Source organism: Dinoponera quadriceps, unplaced genomic scaffold, assembly GCF_001313825.1.
Source record: "Dinoponera quadriceps isolate SergipeBrazil2010 unplaced genomic scaffold, ASM131382v1 scaffold6593, whole genome shotgun sequence".
Classification (NCBI taxonomy): domain Eukaryota; kingdom Metazoa; phylum Arthropoda; class Insecta; order Hymenoptera; family Formicidae; genus Dinoponera; species Dinoponera quadriceps.
In genome coordinates, this window is record NW_014560506.1 from 56,986 (window position 1) to 77,579 (window position 20,594).

At 50.2% G+C, this 20,594-nt stretch overlaps 1 protein-coding gene across 1 annotated transcript; it reads right to left on the bottom strand.

The window, feature by feature from the left end:
* Positions 1 to 14,983: 14,983 nt before the first annotated feature.
* LOC106750836 (achaete-scute complex protein T5-like) lies at positions 14,984 to 15,868 on the bottom strand. Its single transcript, XM_014631436.1, has one exon. It carries the CDS (start codon positions 15,863 to 15,865, stop codon positions 14,984 to 14,986), a length of 882 nt encoding a protein of 293 aa, XP_014486922.1. The 5' UTR covers positions 15,866 to 15,868.
* Positions 15,869 to 20,594: the final 4,726 nt, after the last annotated feature.

Sequence of the window (20,594 nt, forward strand, 5' to 3'; positions counted from 1 at the left end):
CTCCTCCGTGCGAGCGAACGCAGAGGCGCACGTACGCTCGCTCGCGTCCCACACAGCCGCACGAGAGAAGCCGGCCGCGTGTGCTCCTCCAGCATCGGGACCACCTTGAGCATCCTCTCTTTCTCCTGCGTCTCCCTCGTCTCTTCTTCGATCCTCTCTCTTTCTCTTATATTAATAATTGCGCCGCCGAAACCTGTCCGGTTTATACTCGGCCGGAGTGCAAAGGGAGGAGCAGCGCGCGCGGGTCCGCTCGTTGCCGCTCGTCCGGGGTACCGGTAATTGTCGGAGCCTCTCTTTGGGTCCTCGTTGGATCCGCTCCGCTTTACTCGTCGTGGATTCGCCGCCGCCGCTCGGGGTCCGCGCGATGCCACACAGGCCGACCGCAGCTTCGCGCCGGCCTCACCTCACCGCCGGAATTCGCTCCCTCGGAATTGGCTCTCTCGGCTCGCGCGCGGCTCTCGGCCACCGAAAGTCGAGCACGTGCTTTCTACGAGGACGTATGTACGTGACCGTCCAGTGGCGCGGGATTTTCAATTACACGCGCATCGAATCCGAACGTGTGTTTCGAGGTGATCGTTGGCGATCGTCGAAAATTCTCGCGGATGAAAAAGCGGGCAGCAACGGATCGCTCGCGTTTCATCGCATCGGGGGATAATACGGTTTACGGACGCGTCCTTTTACCTTTCCTCGGCGATACCGGTGATGTTAATTCTGGATATCCGGGGTACACGAGTATCTCTCTCAGGTATTATGCGGGTACCAAGATACACGCGTCTATATCCGGTGTTATTTGTTCTTATTATTATTCCTCTTTATTTATCCCTCGAGTCACTCGTTGCATAAAAACGTGATAGTAATAATCGACAAATTCCAGTCTTGACTCTCTCTCTCTCGCTTTGTCTCAATGATCCGAGAGATTTTCAACCCACAATCTTCAGTCTCTCCGATACACCCTAGTCTGATACGGGCTGTACGCTCGTCGCGCTGCGATCATCCCGAGAAGTCCTCGATGATGATCCGCGTAAGAGTCTCCCGTTGCTTCGTGATCGATTCACGGCCCCCACGGCGAGATCCGTGACATTGTGACGTGAAACCGGGAGGGCGCGATCTCGGCAAAGTGGCCGGGGAAATAGCGCATCGATCTCGTTCCATTGAATTCGGGATGGACCACAAGGCGAGTGGTAATTCCGCGAGTTTCGGGCCATCTCTCTCTCATCTCGCCTCCTCGCGGCCCGTTCCGCACTACGATTTCTCCGCTGGGCCGAAGTCCCTCCTCCCTCCTCCCTCTCCCTTTCTCTCTCTCCGCCCTTACGTCGCGTCTCTCCCAGGGGGGTGACAAAGAGTCGCGCTGTCGAAGAAAGAGAATGGCGGACTGAATGGTGGCGGTCAATGCCGAGGCGTGAGACCCCGGGACACCTTGGATTGTCCTCGGGAGAAAACGCGAATATGTGAATGGGGAAGAATGGTGGGCAAACGAGCCGAAGTTAGTCGACCCTGCGGTCGTGCCGGTGGTGGCGGCGGCGGAACGTGGAAACGACGCGCCGGCGAACGAGGATTTCACGTTGTAAAAGCGCGCCCCACCTACCGTCCGAAATATCGCGGCTCGAGGTACTGCGATAATATTTTCCTAGGAGCCTAGAAAAACTCGATACCCCGCGCGTCTGCTGCCCCCTCTCGCCCCGCCGCGATCTTTCGTTCGCCCGGTGACAGGCTCTCCTTCGTGGTCGGATTACCGAGGCTTGATCGTAACCATGAAAGGATCCGATTCGAGAGAACGGATACGTCCTCGAGCTTGTCTGTTTGTCTTCTCGTTCAACCGCGTTCCGCTCGGCCCTCCGGCCGCTATTCAAGCTTCCTCGTATCGTCCGCAAACCACGGGACCGTTTATTTTCGTTAATGAACCCAGACGTCGTCGGGATGATTCCAACCTCCGTACCGTAAATCGAACGTGAAAGGGGCCGAATCACACTACCGATTGTCCATTGAATTGCGATCGCAATTAGCGAGTATCTTTCCACCAATCGGGGCTAAGCAGCCCGGCTATTGAGATTAATGACTGCCATTTAGAAAATGCCCCGTTTTATAATCGTCAATCTCGATGCAATCGGCAATCGCTTGTGTGTCTTGGTCTAAAAGTCAGCGCCTACGGCGAGTCCGGTTGCGCGCTTTCTTCCCGTCAAACGTATTTCGTCGTATTTATCCGTAGATAATGCGCGATCATTGTAACTATCCACACACGCGAACACGAGGCCGATGAAAGTGAGAAAAAACAGTGAATAAGCAGATGACGGTAATAAACGGCGCGGTAATAAACGCGTCCCCTGGTCGCGTAAACGACGCGATCGCGGGCGACTGCGTCTTGAACGCGGATAATAAATAATAACTCTGCTCTTCGATGAAAATAGTCCACGGTACTTACGCGGCAATGTGTGGAATCCTTCAATCAAGTTGTTATGCGTAGCGTCGCACAGACACCGATGAGACATGAGGGATACGCGATCCGCTCGTTCGTTTCGTACGCGTGTCCGCACGCGATAAACGGAAGATAATCGCGCACTGGAGTCTGGCGGAGAATAAGACACAGGGATAAAGTATGTGCGTGTGAGAGAGAGAGAGAGAGAGAGAGAGAGCAAAGAGGGAGGAGGGAGAAAATCCGCCCCTGCAAATCGCCGCATGCGTTGCCGGGATATAAAGATCTTCTTAATTCGCGTGAGGAGCGGCCGGCTTCCGTGCTTTTTTAATCCACGTGGACTTTTTGCAGAGTCGCTGCGCCCGGTGTACCCAGCGAGCTCGGTCGCGACGTGTATATTTAGGCTGGCATTAGGCCGTCCCGGTTCCTAGGCGGCTGCTTATTAACTCTACTCCGGCATATTGCCTCTCGTAATATGACCGACAACCGCGGCGTTTCCCCCGTGTTCGCCTCCTCCTTGCCTCCCGTTGCTTTTTCGTGGCTCTTTCGACGCCCTCCCCCCCCCCTTCTTCCCTAATATCTAATCGCGAGGATCGCGTCGTGACTAATTCCCGGCGGCGCGATCCGCTGCGCGACGACCTGTGGTGGATATTGGGACGATCGGCGAATCCTCGTCCTAACGACGAGGATTTCGTCTGGCTGTGGAGCGACTTCGTGCGCGACAAATCGCGCGTCTCCTCGCGCTTTAGTTCGATAATGCGATAGATTCAGTTTCACGGCTGAACGCGCTCTTGTTCCGAGGTGCGCGCAGGAACACGTTGCGTCATCCGAGCATACAATCGAGCTCCAGTCAGCTCGGATCAAGACACAACCGTGAAAGAGCCCGGTAAATATTTGCAGTCACTTCCGGCCTTGAGGGTTTCTCACAGGGACTGTTTCCTGGGCTCGCCGGGGAAGACGGCGACTCTTAACTCGGGAAAGTTGAGTTTATGGCGGAAACGCTGCCAATTAGTGTCCTTTCCTGGCCCGTGCTCGAATATTTCTGATACCACCCGAGCATGTGGGCCCTTCGCGTATTATCTGCGTACTCCGATAATACAAATGCTGTGCATTAATGCTGTCCCATTCCTTAGACACAGTTACGTCGAATTTTCGAAAATTGCGCCCTTCGAAAACGAATCTTTGAAGTTTCGTTTTATCAAAATTCAAAACTTCGAAGTCTCCTTCGAAACTCCGAAGATTCCAAATTATCGGATGTTAATAGCCCAGACTAAAGCAGCGTGTCGTGATGCACAAACATTTAGAAATGACGCGGATATAGAAATACTCGGATTGTGCTGACAGCGTCGCTGCAGATATTCGAGAGTGTTCAACGAAAAATTGGTTTTGGTCGATGAGAAAAAAATGAGAAATGTTGAGCGTTCGCTTGTTGAAGATGGTTCAACAACGAAGCCTCCGAGTGATGTTCGGTTCTTCTGCAAGCCAGCTTACTCGGCTTTACTGGCTTTTTTTACGAGGCTAAGATTCATCTGACTTTTCTGGCTTCCTAAGTCCACCAGGTGGTCCAAAGCTGCGGGATTTCTCGCGGCAGCTTTCGGTGATGCCGTTCTCCTCACGTCGGAGGGCGACGATTAAGATCAGCCTGATAGATAGGACGAGAGGGTACGGAGCGTAAACGATTGTTTTTTGGCGGAGTCACATCATGTCCGTTTCGTTTACGTTGTTGCGTTGATGGGCGATTAGAAAGTAATTAGCGTCCCAATAATTGCCTGATCCTCGGATCGGACCCCTGCGGTTTCTCGCTCATCTCCTACCGGATACTCGGAGAAGGGCTGCCTATTGTTTCCTTTTTCTCTCCTTCTTTTTATCGAGGCGTTCTCACGAACACACCTTTGCTGTGGGCTCGCTGTCGTTAATTACAGTCACGTTACCGTAATCGAGGCTCGCTTATCGCCACGTAACGCCTCACCGAAATTTAAATACATATATAGAGGATATGCTTCCCGCTTTTAACAAGTAGATCCTACGGCTAGTCTCGGGGGACTCTTGCGTGCGATCGTCTCGTGAGAGTCGCGAGAGACGAACAGATTTACCCGGAGTGAAAGTACACTCGCGCATTATGTTCTTCACGGCTAAAAGCGGAGGGGCTAACGAGGTCGGGGTAAGAGATGGTTTTTCCGCGACAAAGGTGTGGGTTACGTGGCGATGGGCGCTAAGAGAAAAAGGGGGGGGGGGGAAGGAGGAAAGGACATTCACGCGGGGCCGTCGCCTCCGGTACTACCACCACGCGGAATGAAAGGGAAGACACGGTAATTGAAGTTAAACGAGATAGCCGGCCATTCATGGGTTACGGGATCGTGACAATGAAGCTGGCTCTTCGTTGAACGGACGCCTCGGGCGACAGACAATAGCTCCGCTGGAGTTTATACCGTGTCGAGGAGTTATGCCGTAATACCGCGGCTGTCCTGGTAGTTTTCTGCGCCGACGTCGATGACGGCACCGCGTGAAGTTCTCCGAAAGTCGCCCCGGCTATTCTGCGATTGCCGTTGTTGCGCCCTAACCGCGGCCCATTCACCGGAATCGAAAAGAAGTATGGAGAAAAATGCGGTTTGTAGGTGACCCTCGCTCGCTGTGGTATCGGGGATTGATTAATTGGCCGAGGGTGACTTACTACGCGGGGAATCGACCGAGCCCTGCGGCTTTTGGGAAGTCTCGAGCTATAATACCCGAAAGACTCGTGTACCCAGGCAGTACCTCACGGAGAAGACGAGTCTTGCTGGAACGGCAAATTGTTCGTTAATACAGTGACAGCGGGAAGATTTGTCGCATGGAAAAATAATTTTGTTACCACAGCAGAACGTCGTTGCGGTAATAATAAAGTTTCGTTATTCTTCGAAGATTTTTAGTCTTGAATTGAGCGCGATTAATATCCGCGTCGATGCGAATTCGATCAAATTAAGACTGAAAGGATCTTCCATGAAGTTGATTACATTCTTGCTTATGCACGAGAATATTCGTCATTGATTTAAGACTGATTTATTGTCCCCGTGTAATAGATGGAAATCCTCCCGGCTGAAATGGAAATGTATCGGGCGGTTGCGCACCTTCCCCCGCCGATCTTCCCGTGCCTCCGTAACGAAAGTTCGAGCGCAATTTGCAATCAGCCTCGCTTGTACCGAGCTTCTTCGCTCGAGAAACAAAGCGTCGTACCGGTCGTTATAGTCCGCGCGTGCGCGCCGGATATATCTTCCATCGATAAAGGGAACATTTCAGGATCATCGCCGAACGAGCCGCACGTGCGAAAAGCACCGACCGAGAGACCCATTCGGCGAGTTTTCTTTTCTGCCGCGTAACGAGCCGACCGGTGGTCCCGCGAGTATCGGCACTTTATCCATTATTCATTGCAATCGGGCGCGCTGCGATAACGGGGAATCCTGTAAACCTGGACCTCCACAAACGGGGGGCTCTTTATGCGAACACGAGCGCAACGCGGGTGCGATCCCCGTATTTACCAGTTCGGACTTTAAAAGCTCCGAAGGGCGATTGCGGTTCGTTAAGCGCGCGCACCGGTGCCGTGAGCCGGTGTCGTCGATCATTGGCGCCGGCTTACCGAGGATATCGCTGCCGGCCAAACAGATCGAAGCCGCGCCATATAAAGGAGGCGGGCGACGTATCCGATAATTATTCACTCCCGTTACATTAATCAAGCTAATATTGTTGCCGTGCTCCTCAAAAAGAAGAGTGAGATAGGAAGGAGAGGGAAGTGGGGAGGAGATCGAGATGTTCTAACCGAGTTATCACACCTTCGTCGCGAGGGTAGACTCTCGCTCGCTAGGAATCAGTTATGCGAACAAAGAACGACAAGATTGATTTTCCTATTTCCACAGTGACGGTCGGGGAGTCTCCCGCGGGGACCTCCTGGAACTTGGAAGTTGACGGCTACATCGAGATCGGGATCTCGAATCTCTTCACGGGCCTTTTCTTCTTATCGTCGAGACAAAAGTGAGATTTCGTGGGCAAGCCGCGGCCGATCGTGTTTCGGGACGATATAACCGATGAGCCCGCGCGAACAACACGCAGTTTGGATACTCGGGAGGGGGGGAGGGGGCTGAACGCTGTCATTTACTTATTTGTCATACGAAGGAGCCCGCGTGTGTTTTCGAGCAGTCACCCGTTTCTTCTCTTTAACACTCCGTTTATCTCGCGCGTCACGCCGCGAGCAAGAATAATGAAGATGCCCGGCGGAGCCCGGTCGAGGGATTAATTCTTTTTATTTATTTATTTATTCAACCTCTTACGAGAGAAGAGATAATTCCCTCTAATATAATATCTGCATATCTCAATCTAAGAATAAATTAAAATTCAAAGAAGGAAATAAAATGAAAACCAGACAGGAATCTGATTAATATGTAACAGCTGAAATGAGAGAAAATAGAAAAGAAAGGAGGAAAACATTGGCTAAGAGTGTACAAATAATTTCTGAATAACGATCGCTTTCTAAAAGAAGGCAATGAGTACGTCAAAATCATTATATATATTTCCGATCATCCCTAATCCGTTACTTAGCTTAAAATTCCTGTACTGGGTTCTATGTTCTTCTTCCTAAAAAGGTAGATGAACTCTAAAAGGTGTAACAGGGACGCTAAATATAATTAAGTTCAATATATTAGGAGAAACGATTAAACCCCCTTAGAATTCTGTACAGGAATAGGAGATCCTCCGGTGAGAATCCTTCTATCTTGCAGAAACAACAGGCGCAGCTTTCACGATGTTGGTCCATATTCACGGCAAATGTACAGTACAGGTTTACCCAGTCGAAAATTCACACGTCCAAGGAACTAATTCCGCACGCCCTCAGGGAGACGGGAGTAGCCAATTATATACGGTGACCAGGTTGCAGGGCCATAATCTAAATGTTGGCAAACTAACGAACAATATAGAATTTTCAAAGTTTCTACATTATAAAACTTTTACCGATGGCGCGGATGGCGTTGCGAAATTTCAACGCAAACGAGATGCGGAACGGATGAATGAATAAGTCAGTAATCAAAACGTGAAATTCTGCCTAATTCAAAATAACAGTTGCGATCAGCTCTACTGATAAAATCATTTTAAATAGAACAAAAGTTGACACGAGCTTATAGATGGGCGATTTATAGTGCAAAATGGAAACAAATAATTATATCGTCTCTGCCTCCTTCCTCCTCTTCGAGAAAGTTCATCCTCGGGGATAATTTTCGGAGCGTTTCTCGCCGCGATTAATTGTCCGCCCAACATCCCAAATTCGCGATGCACAGAGTTCATCCTTCTCCCGCTCTAACCCGAATCTCACAGAACGATGCGTACATCCAGCTAGAATCGACGTCGACTCGATTTTTCATTTCTGGCTGTGACAAGAGCGCGTCAACATGAGATCGTAAACGTCCCGGTGGCAGCCAGAACGAGGGAGCCAGCCGAGCTCGTTCGCCGAGGGCGATCTGCGGCGCGATCGTCGATTTTCATCCCGGGGTATCTCACTCCCCCATCTATTGCGGTCGCGCGTGGAATTCTGCCCTCGAAGAGACGCAGCGTCCGCCGAAAGACGCGTTTCCCCGGGACGCCATTCGTCCCGATTCACGACCACCCACGACTCTCGTCTGTGTCGCTAGCGAATCCGTGAGACACGAGCGCGCACGAGTCCCCGGCTCTCCCTTTTTCTCCCTTTTCTCTCATCCTTCACTCACGGCATCCCCCGATATCTCATCTCGGGACTCGAAAAGTCGCGCTTGAATGACTAAATGGAATCGAAGTGAAATGAAACGACCGCCCGCCCGTCCGCGTGCCATTCACGTTCGTGCGCCACGTCTCACTCCCTTGTGTGCGCGACTCCCGTAAAGACGGGCAGGCCGGCCAACGACAATTTCCGGCGAACGGTGCCGATGACTCTCGTGACTTAAGCCTTTCTGGCTGTCACGCGGCCGTAATTATGCGGGGAGAGCTGAATGCTCTCACTGAATGACTCGGCAGCGGCCAGATGAATGCGCGGGGTAAACTGCCTCCATTACCGAGACGCACCGTATTATTATATTATCATGCCGCATTATATACTATGTATATCTCACGTGTATATTCGCGCATCCGAAGACGCGAGGCCGTGATGCCTGCCGCGTGATTTTCGACGTGATTTACGGAAACTTGTACGGGGGGGGGGGGGGGGTTTNCTCACCCTGGAAGATGGACTTGGCACGCGCGGTAAATCTGCCAGTTAAATCTCTATTAGTCGAAAGAGAAATCTATAGCTTCGAGTCGTCCTGTTCGCTTCGATGTGTTGCGCAGCGCTGCCATCTAGTTACTTAAATTACTTTCTGTCACTGTTTCTGGATAAGTCACTAAAGAATTCACCATCACCCAAAATGCGCCACTATAATCGCACATTTCTTCCTGACTTCCCCACTCTTTCGCTGAATCAGAAACAACGATTAAGATGGTGAGTTCTTTGGCGGCCGCTTTTCACGATTAATCAATGCGACTTACCTCATCCACGACGCGAGGTGACGTATACCCACATAGTGTCTAATATAATAAATTTAATAAGATATCAACATAAAAGAATATATCTCACGTTGGATGGGCCGTAATAACGTGGGTCCACCGGGGGGTAGTAATTTATCGGCCCTTAATACCGATTTTACCGTCTCGAAAATATATTTTTTATTTTGATCGCGCGGTAATTGGGTATAACTGCACGGAATGCCGGCGAAGACGCCCCGTAAAGCGCGTAAACCGGCAGGAGCCTCGCTCATGATTGTTCAATTATCGGTCATTCGGCGAGGCAACGTCAGTACGTCATGAATGCGCTAATTATATTGCACATACACACACACACACACACACATCCAACTACATAACCATAAATGGAAAGATACTTAAACATCTTTTTTGATGCAATTCCGACACACGACAGGGTCGATAGCTCACGGGGGTGTTTCGTCCGTCCTCTTTTCGGCCGTGACCCCGCGCGGCGTCTGTCCCGCCTTCCGCGCTACCTCGCGCGTCGTACGAAGACTTTCGCAAACGAAAATCGAAGAAAACGATATAGCGCACGCCGGGGTGGTATAATGCCCCTTCGAGGCGGCGGCGGCCCCTGGCGTCCTTTCTCACACTCTCTCTTTCTAACGGAACGTGGTACAACGCGCCGAAGCGCGTCGGATTCCGGCTGACTTGGAGAAGAGGGCTGGAAAGAACTCGCCTCTAATTATCCTGCTGAGGCCATATAGTAGCTATACGAGCGAACGCGTGCGCCGCGCCGCTTACGTGCGTGCGTGCGTGCGTGCGTGCAACGTTGGCGCGCGACCGAGAGGAGGACCGGACTTCAAGGAGAAGAGCGGCTCCGACGCAACGGAATATATTATAGACTCGTTCCTTTCGACTTACGCCAGGCTGAAATCCCGCTCTGGGCTTCGTGTTAACTTAAGTGTCCCTGAAACGGACTATGTGCGAGAAGAGTGCGGCGCGCGTTTGCCGCGCGCACGCGGCCGCCCGTACGCGCGCGCCTTCCGTCCAGTTGACCTCTCAACCGTCGATCTCGTCTTTCATCTCTTTTTAATTTTTTCCTTCTTCCGCGAGCTTCGGCCCGGGAAGTGGATTGGGGATTACCGCGGGTCACCGTTCGTCGCACCGAGATGCACTTTCGACGACCGACAGGCACCGCAGGCGAACGATCGTACACTGAGAAAAAGTTTTTCGTATTTGTGCACAGAGAGAAACACTTCTTTGGGTTTAATATTTCTTTAATTGAAATTTGTCTTTTGCAACGAAGCGAACCAACAAATATTTGATTCGACAAATAGGACTGTTTGGTTTCTCAAATAATATCTTTATGTGAAGTATTTCTTTTGTATTTTCATTCAAACGTTACAAACAATAAACTGTTTGAAAGTAAATTGCCATAAGCAATGAATTATTTAAAAGAAGTACAACATTATGTTAGAAAAATACGAAATAATAATTAATTTCTTTCTGTTTCAATGGAACGATATTTAATATATAATGAAATGAACTTTCCTTAATGGAAACGAAATATTTTCCCTAAATAAATTTGCTATGTACATTCGTGAATAATTTTGTTATGTTTGTTAGATGCATTTTTCTCAGTGTATACACTGGTCTTTCACGCTTCGGCTTGACACCGCGCCGGAATGCCGACACGTCGCATTTTGCGAGTCAATCGCGGCGCACAATTGCATCCGAGCTTTCACACTGATTTAGTCGTTTTGAATCGTTTGCGGTTCCGAAAATCGCGAGGCAGCCCCGAAAGGGGCGCACGACAGAGAAATTACTGTGATTCTCTCATGTTATTTACTCAAGAGGAACCACAGGAACACTGACAGGGCCAATCGGGACCAGCTCCGCCCTGCACCGCGCGGTATCGTCGACTCTGTTCTTTTTCAAACAGAGGAACGATCTTTTCTCCGTCGACAGAGAAAAATAATTTGCTCGCACAGTAAATTTTTTATGCTGTCGTAGCAAAATCTGTCGATTATTATGTGGACGGCAAAACGATTTGTTGAGAGTATTAATTGCCATTTGCTAGATTATTTTGCAGAATCTACAAATTATTTTGCTGTAAGAACAAATTAGTAAATGTAGGAAAACATTATTTTGTTCTAACAAAATTAACTTAAGGATAGACTCATTCAGTAAAATATCTTTTATCCTGGCAACACCCAGAACTGTTGTTGCCCTAATTACGATTAATTCGCTAATTTGATTATGCCAACTAAATCTTTTTGCTGTTGCAACTAAAATGCAATAGCAATGATGGTTTCTGCTACAATAACAAATATTATTTTCCTCTTTTCTTTATCTTTCCTTCTTCTTTCCTATTCTTTCTTTGAATTATTTTTTATTAAAAAAAAAACTGTGTTTGACGATTGATACGGACTTCATATTACGAAGTCGTTGAGATAACGGCATAGGTGGGCGACGGTGTAACAATTTTACGATGTAAATGTACACACGATAAGAACAGGCAGTCACTTGTAGGGACCATCGAGCTCGACCGGAAAGAGAATATCGCGCGGTATTTTGTCCCCGACCTACGAGACGTACCCGTAGATGTTGGAGAAATAGGCATCCGTAATAGTATAACATGTCCAAAATAAAACCGACGCAAAGCATATGTAAAAGGTGTACGACAGGTGTTGTATTCTCTTTTGCAGCCGCTTATGGTAATTTATAATCGCGAAATAAAACAAAATTGTCGCACACCTGCGGAATTGGAAGCACGTAATTGTCCATAATTTACAGCGAAACAAGGTGCGTTTCAGTTAAAAATACACACACACACAGTGGCAAATGTGCGAAATGTGGCAGTTCGAGGAGAGAGAGTAAGAGATAAAGAGACACAGAGAGACCGTGTGCGGCATCATTTATACGCTCTTATCGTAAAGCTCGAAATGAATGAGGCAATCCATATTTTTAGCTTGAAATGATCAGGGGCCGTATAACGCGTACGATCTGATCAAGTTTGCTGCGTAGAGAAACTAATGCAAGTATGATACGAGCGAGATACGTCACGCGAATCGTTGCGGGAAGGGCGAGGAAGATGGACGGAAGTCGGGGACGGTTCGATAACAATTTCAACGAATTGTTCGTAACATCATTTGATATATTTAACGAGTCGTCGTCGATTATTTACAGAGATGCGCAATACTTGGATACTCAGGTAGTAGTACCCAATACGCTCGGCTAGCCGAGTATTGACAGCACTAATAATTATTTGTACATTGCTTCTTAAATTATATACGATAAAGAATCGGGGGTGTGCGGGTGTGCCCACCCCGCGATTTTACGTAGATAGGAGTTTAACCCAGATAATGCCCGCAAGTTCGAGTGGTGCGCGAGCACTCGGGTCTTCGGGATCGTTTGGTGGCTCTTATCAATCATTTTAGAGAAAGTTTATCTTAATAAAAATAATAAAATAAAACGCTACGCGTAGTAATTATGAAATAATAACGCATCGTCGGATTTCTCGGGCAGTTTCGTTCGTCCGTCACAGGAATTCGCTCGAGACGTACGTGCTTATCGTCGCGCAACGTTCGGTACAGTCGCGAAGTAAATGATTTCACCAGGAGTTATTCTCCGTTCGAGTGGGAAATCTGACAAATTATGAAGAAGAGGAGATTAACAACGCAAGTTCGCGGTTCTCGGAACTCGAGCGATCTTCGACGTCTTTTTTCCCGACTGTACTGCTCGTCGTGGAACGCTCTATATAAATAATAGATCAATTGCCGATCAGGCGCGCCCGATCTTCAAGGACACGTTCGCTCTTGGCCCCGACGGAATTACGAGAAAGTGTTTCGGCGCTAAAATAAGTTACGAAAGCAAGAAAATAACACAGCGTTTAGAATTGCAATGCGTTCGATGTGCGGCATTTCGGCGGCGCGCCTAATAACGGTTCAATCACGTTTCAAGGTACTTTGGAACTCGACGCGAATCGAGAACGACTTCGACGATCGATACGGACGTCGCTCTGAGACAGAGAGAGTGATAATACATTTTTTTTTCTTCGCAGGATTTCGTATATCGACCATGTATCCGCTCTGGAGATGATAAATACAGAAATACTATGACTAGATCACAGCAATTGCTTCCGGTAGTTCTTAGTTTCGCCTGTACGATTCATACTTGCTTTAGACCCGATCCTGCCCCTGCACTCGTTGCTGTAACAGAAAGCGAAGAGGAATTTATCAGACGAGCGTGATAAATCGTTGTAATAGACGAGACGATGATTTTTTATTAAACGAGCGAATCGTCGAACATTGAACGAGATTTTACAGATGGATTACGTTATATCTCGATAAGGCTCACAGACGTTTCGGAGATTCGAGGCTCGAGCTTTCAGCGTGATATCGATTCCCTCGAATAGATCACGGGTTTCTCCTCGGTAGGGAATGATGAAAAAGGAGTTCTGCAGGTATACGAGATGGAAGAAGTAGGGGATGATTTCAGGTAAGGGCGGTTTTAGCTAGAAGGGCGTCCCTCTCTTCGTGAGTGAAAGAGGGAGAGAAGGATAGGTGAGAGGGGAAGGGAGGGGGGAGAGGAATAAACTGGGGAGGAGAGATAGAGAGGAGAGAGGAGAGTAGAGGGCATCGTACCGGTTCAAAAACTGACAAACGGGGGACGGGAATATCCTGAAAGATGCATTCAGGTTAAACGCGGCAAACGAAATCGTCCTCATAAAAAGGAGAGGTGGGACAGGCCGATGTGTGTATAGAGAGGGACGGCGAGACGGGGAAAAGGTGAGAGACGGGGATAAGGGAAGACACGTTGAGATATCCGAAGGGATTTGACGAGAAAGTTACGTCCATCAAGATTAGAGTCGTATTCGAACGCGCGGGCTTTCGAGACGATCGATTATTTTCTGTTGTACTCGTGCACTTGTTCTTCTCCATTTTCTCTTTTAATTAAAAAGGAAGAGGGAAAACTAATTAAAGGAAAAAATTACCAGGAACCTATAAAGAAGCTCGAGAATATTTTCTAGCAGCGGGAGAATCTCTCGATGAACGACCAGTTACTTGAAATCGTCACACAACGTTGCGATTTACCGTAGAAATTCAATCATTGTTACACGATATTCAAACGATATTCCAGTTTTCCAATATGCAAAAAAAGGAGATCCACATATTTCGTCGCTGTTAAACTCCATTTGCATCGTAAAATTCACTTTATACAATGTACATATCCGTCCGAGAAAAAAAAAAGTGTCCTCTCTGAAGATCGACCGACTTGAAACGCCACCGAAGAGTGAAGGGGCGGCGGAGAGGGGTGGGGCAGGGAGGAGGGAGGGGCGGTAGGGCCGGGGAAAAAAAACGGTAGAAGAGGGACCGACACTCACGTACACACGTATGTGCGTTAACGCACCGTGAAAGAAATCGCGGCACAAAAGCGTCGCTCCTCGAATGTATACGCGGTGCCCCTCTGAATGGAGTCTGCGATTTGAATGGACGGGGTTTCAGCGAGGGTTTGCGCGCGCCATTGTGAGGGGGCAAGGTCACAAATCTAGTCGGAAATTTCTTTAGGCTTCCCCGCGGTAACATAGCAGCGAGATATTCATCCTTGGATGAAATCTACGGTTGTCAACGGGCGAGGGTGGCGAGGACGGGTAGAAGAGAAACATTTTGGCGGATCGAGGGTGAACCGATCGGGGAAATTTTCGATCGGGTTATCGAATGCACTCACGGTCGTCCGATCGGTTACCAGGTCTCGTTCAAGTGATTATTCTAAAGCGAATTCTTGCAACAAACAGTTGTTATGTGTTACGATTTCTATAGTGAAGAGATCCCCCTTATGTAGGTGGACGAAGTTGCGATTGACGGGACGACGAGAAGCACAGACCGGCAACCGACCGAGTCGCAAAGAGTTTCCGGGCGAGTACAGCGAGCTGAGTTCGACATTCACAATTAAAGCACACGACGCTACCCGTGATCACGAATCGCGCTTGGCGTGAGTTATTACAATTACAAGAACGATAAGATTAGGACACTAACCTTGAGGAGGAAGGGCCCGCGACGAAATCGACGTTAGACGTCTTCACTGACTCTGCTGCCACCAGGTGATGGCGTCCAGCAACACCTCGTCCTCCGGGCTCATCGGCTCGTAATTGTCGTAACTGTCGGAATGCATCGTGTAAAGCGTGCCCGGCGTGCTGTAGCCTTGGCTCCCGGCCGACGAGGCCTCGGAGACGAAGCTCGGCGTTGGCGAACTCGACGCCTCCGAACACGTCGTAGGGACGAAGGTCGGGCTCGGGTTCTGCCTGAGGTGTTGATGCCGGTGCAAGTCGGATCCGTGCGGGCTGTCGTGATGACGAATCTCCCCGGTGACGCTACCACGTAGTCGGAGTTCCGCCGCATGGTGGCCGGAATCGACCCCGTTTTCGGAACCACACATGGGCGAGTTGGAGGACGTCGAAGAAGTCGGTGAGGATCCGCTGGACTCGTTGGTGCCGTCGTGCTCCTCCAGCAGACGCTTGAGACTCCTGATGTACTCCACCGCCATTCTCAAGGTCTCCACTTTCGACAGCTTCTTGCTGCCGGCACGGGAACCACCGTGAGTCCCGGTCGTACTACTTCCAAGTGACTGCGCCACGCTCTGCGGTATATGTTGTCTCAGGGTGGCGAATCCGTTGTTCACCTGCTTCACTCTGTTACGTTCGCGCGCGTTTCGCCTGGCCACCGAGGCGGGCTGATGCGGCACCGTGCTGTACGGACCGGTGGGCTGCCCGTAGATTTTCGATCGCTTGCATCCGTGCTGCAGAGTGCCGCTATTGTTGTTGCTGGTCGGCATGCTATTGGTGGAGACAATCACGTTGCCGCGATGGGTCTGCGCGCTCGAGGTGCCGTGAAGGCCGTGGTGGTGATGTTGCTGTTGCACGCTCAGCATGATGGGTAGGACGCTCTCCTCCTTGAGCCCCATTAAGGTCTGGCCCGAACCCCCCCCACCACGCGGGAGCAGAAGTTGTAGCAGCGCGTGCCAGGCGACCTTGGTGGACTCCGCTGCTCGATATACCGATGGAAAACCTCCTCACGTCGAGGTGGGCCCGATGCAACCTCGTTAACTACACCTCTCGCAGTACTCGCGCGATCGTGAAGATTTAAAAAACGGACAAAATGTGCGTATGTGTGAGATTTACTCGACCGAACGTTAAAGAGAAGCGTGGGAAGTGTGATACAAAACCGCACCCTCGATGCTGATGGTACGGTCCTGGCTCCCGAAATGCCTAGCTAAGGAGGGTTCGGGGCCTTATATAGCTGGGGCGGGCACGCGCCTATCCCCTCCACGAGCCCTCGTACTCGATCCCGGGTCCTAAACCCTCGTCTTCTCCCCTTCCCCGTCCTACCGGCCCGCAACGCCTCATACCCCCGTGATTCCCCACTACTGCGGCCCCAAAGGCCCTACGCTGCCCGAGATTCTCATCTTCGATCGTTCTCGTATTGGTACGTCGTTACTAACCCGACTACGCGTCTCTCGATCGGCATTGTAAGAGCACACCCGTCGTTGATTACAATTACGGTGTCTATCGCGTATTCGAGGTAGTTGACGAACCGACGAGCGAAAGGGTCTCATTTCGGGAGACGTGATGCAGGGAACCGAGTCACGGAGAAGCGTTCCTGCGAACCGTCGGCCGTGAACGGGAATCCAGCCGCGATCCATTCGTAAGAGGACAAGCCAATCGGCAAATTGGATGGCCCGATAAATCGATGAGGCCCCATTTTGTCTATCCGCTCAATCGGGGCCCGCCGCCGCTCATTTGAGAGACACTGGCGCGCACATGCGAAGGGTCCACATCCCCACCGGTCTCGCGGTGTCTCGGGGATCGAAATTTGAACAGTTACCGGGAGAAAGAAAAGCTGGTTCGGGGGCCCGAGCCTGCCGACGGAAAGAGACAGCGAAAGAGCGGGGTGCAGAGCGCACGACGAGGACAGAAGCCGTGGAAAAAGAAGAGGAGGAACGATGAGAGGAACAGGGAGTGGGAGGAGATGGAGAGGTCTCTGCGGCTGGAGAGAAGCTGTGCAGAAGACGAAGAGGTATCGGAGGAGGGTAAGGGAGCCCGGTGGCACGGAACGTACGTGTATCCGAGAGGGCCGGTGGGGAGAAGCTGCGCGACGGCAGAGGAGTATAGCGATGGGCACGATTGCGGAACGTGTATCTCGGTGATACGGCACGCGCTGTAAACACCGCAGAGATTATCGTAGTTACGCGCAACAGTCGAACGTCCCCTTCGACGAACGACTATCGGCCGCAGGTCGGCGGCTTGCAAAAATGTCAACCGTCCTCTTGGAACACGCCGGTAACAAACCCAATCTCTCCTTGTGAAACTGCGAGAAAACTGTAATAACGCGAAAGGTAGTAGATAACATCAAGAGGGGGGGGGAGGGGGGGACACAACTACATAGATAGATATCGATATCCCCGAAGGACGTCAAGCCTTTAAACACGCCGAATTGCCAGTTATCCTTATCGCGGAGCGGCCTGATCCGAAGGGAAGTTATCGGTGGAAAAGGACGATATCGCGCGCTCGCTGCCATCACTAGCCCGAGAAAACGCGTATGACGATCAAGGGGAAGGGGAAAAGACGCGAGCCGTCCTCCCTTCCTCGCGTTTGTGGCGCGCGCCTACTCCCATCCACCGGGTCTTCCCCTCCATTCGTCCGGTTTTATCCTCACCGGCCGGAGCGTACGCGTGCGTGTTGCGTGCGTGCGTGCGTACGCGAGCGCGCGAGCGAGCGAGTATGAGGACGCACGCGTGCTTGGTCGAGTCTCGTGCTTAAGGGCGCTTGTGTGGAGGGGGGAGGGGGGGATGCGTACGCTCGCTCGCACATGTGTGTGCGCGCGCGCACTCGTGTTTGTGCGATGCGTGCTCGCGCGTGGAACAGGTATATGCTCCCCGTTTCTTTTTTCTCCTCTTGATCCTGGCAGTTCTTCCCGTCTCTTTTTATGGCTCTGTCTTTCTCCTTGTCGAAAAGGCGACGCGCGAGGGGGCACTGTAGGGCGGCGGGGACCCGCCGGACATTTCCACGCGATAAATAAACGTCGGGTAGAGCGACATCCGACGGTTTGGATAGATAATGGAAGCGAGCCTCGAGTATGCCTCACGATAAGGGTTCACGGTTCAGGAGGCGCGAAAGAGAGAGAGAGAAAGCGTCTCGGAGTGCTCGAGCGCGCGCGCGCGATGATAAGTGGCGAGCGCGAGGCGCACAAAGATCGTCGTGTGATATCTATCGCACCGTCGGGAAATCGACGTTGACGTCGGTTTGGCGCTTGTCGTTGTTATCTCGCCGTATCGCCCGCTAACGTTCGCGCATCGACGTGTTCAGTCGGCGCGAGATAAAAAGCGCGACGGTCTTATTACCTTGAAACTCGGTTGAACCAGTCGGAATTTATTCCGTAATTATATTCTCTCCCCCTCTCTCCCTTTCGAGGTAGCTTCACTCCGATATCCCCATTCTCCGCTCTCGCGGCTGAACACTACGCCGCTAATTACCGTGGAATTAATTACCGTGCCGAATGGTGAGATGAGCGATGCCGCGTTCGTCCGAGTCAATCCTCCCGAGCCTCCGCTGCGATGCAACCGCGGTCCGAGGCGCGTTGCAGTCGTCTCGCGCCTCGGGCGCGGTTTTAGATGCTAGATTGCTCGGATCATTGTCCCGCGCGCGATCATAGAGATTAGGGGCTTTCTGGTTGGCCGGATGAGGTATGGACCGTGGATGCACTGTGCAGTCGTTACAATTCCCGAGCCCCTTTTGTTCCCCCCGTTATCTTCACAACGGAGGCGTTTAGCGCGGTTTAGCCCGATAATACGTTGATATAATAATACACCGGCGTTGATTTGTGTCGATTATACGTTATACCGTGAACAGTTCGACACGTATTCAAGTAAAAGGGATAATGACACAGTTTGCGGCTCGTTCATATTTTATTCATATTTCAATTGTTAATCATATCCACGACAGAGAGAGAGAGAGAGAGAGAGAGCATGATGTTTCAAATCGAGTCAATCGTCGCGATTACTCACGATGGACTTTGTGCGATCAGGACGATCGATCGATCATCGTGAAGTTGACGAAGAGAAGGACGCAGAAGAAAGATCTCTCTTGCTACGTGCATCGGCTGTCACGCGCGACGCAGGTTCGGTTCGAAAGTATGGATTTTTACGTGTCGGCACGTCGACACCGGTTTGCATATGTCATATGTAGTGCACAGGTACCTTCTCTGTGCCCCGGGGTGGGCGAGTCGAGAAAAGGAAGTTCGAGGGAGAGAATTTACACTCGCACACACATACACACACACACGTAACTATTTCGTGAGAGGCCATGTGGGGTTGCCGGGCAGAACGTAATCGGCGACACATATGGTGCGCAAACGCATGCCGGGCAGGTACGCGTATCGGTGCGTGAGCCAAGCTAGCATATGTCGCAGCAGGTTGACCGGATACCGACGTTGCCGATTAATCCGTATAGCATCTCGAAGACTTTGTAAAATGTCGTCACACTATCGGAAACGAAAGGAGAAAACTCGGATTCGTCGGCGACGGGAAATTAAGAGTAACGGTATCAATTCCGGGTATCTCGGGTGTATCGATTATAGCCCGAGTATCTGTGTCTTTCGGATATTGGCCGGGTACTTAAGCGTCCGGTTATTTCGGACGTGACCTGAATCGATCTTTTCTAACAATTAGTTCACTCTAACCATTAACTAATAATTCCAATGAGTCTGACGAGTAACGAACGAATGCGTTGCAAATCCATAACTGCTTGCTACCCGGATACTCGGTAGTGCCTGGAAGTTTGGGTATTACACTCGAGTATTATTTAGGTATTTAAGTGGAGCTCATAAGTTTGAGTATCCAAACACTACCTGAGTATTTGAGTAGTACCCGAGTATTTGGGTGAGATTCGCAAGTTTGGACGATCCATCTCGATATCTGCGTAATACCCGAGACTTTGAGTATTCAAATACTACGTACCTGAGTATTAGGATGTAAAAATATTCGAGTTACAACGACAACAATTAAAATGACGGGAGGACTCATCGCGGTTGTGCAATAATTGGGAATTATTTGTTGAATTAGTTGCGTGTTAACGTATTAGAAATACACTACGTAGGCGAGGTATTACGAAGCCTGGCAGTATGCTTGACGAATTTCCCGATAAGTAATTGATTATAAACAGCTCATAAATAATGAATAAAGTTAATCGATATATCGTACAAGAGCATTAAGTGAGCACACGCTTGTATAAACGGCGCGTATTATTGATGTAGCGTCAATTATCCTCTGGAAGCGGATATACCGCATATCATGCCGTAATTAAACCGCACTTTGCATCAGAACGCGCGTGCATGCACGCACATTAACGGGGGATGCGTGCACTTTGTTGTAACGCTTAAAAATGTTCGACAAGGTAGCGCTTATCGGAATTTATCTTCCTGATTTATCTTTCCTGAATCTCCCGCGGAAGGGAAGAAAAGGTGACGTCTACGTGCTCTTTTTGCCGCGACGGATTAATTCGTGAGATGAAATACCGCTCGTGCCATGGCATCACCGATAAATAAATATATACAGCCTTGTGCACGCATGCGGAAGGTGCATGCCGTTAATCAAGCTATGGGCGATACTCTTCGCTTCGCTACTTTGTTCTTCGCTC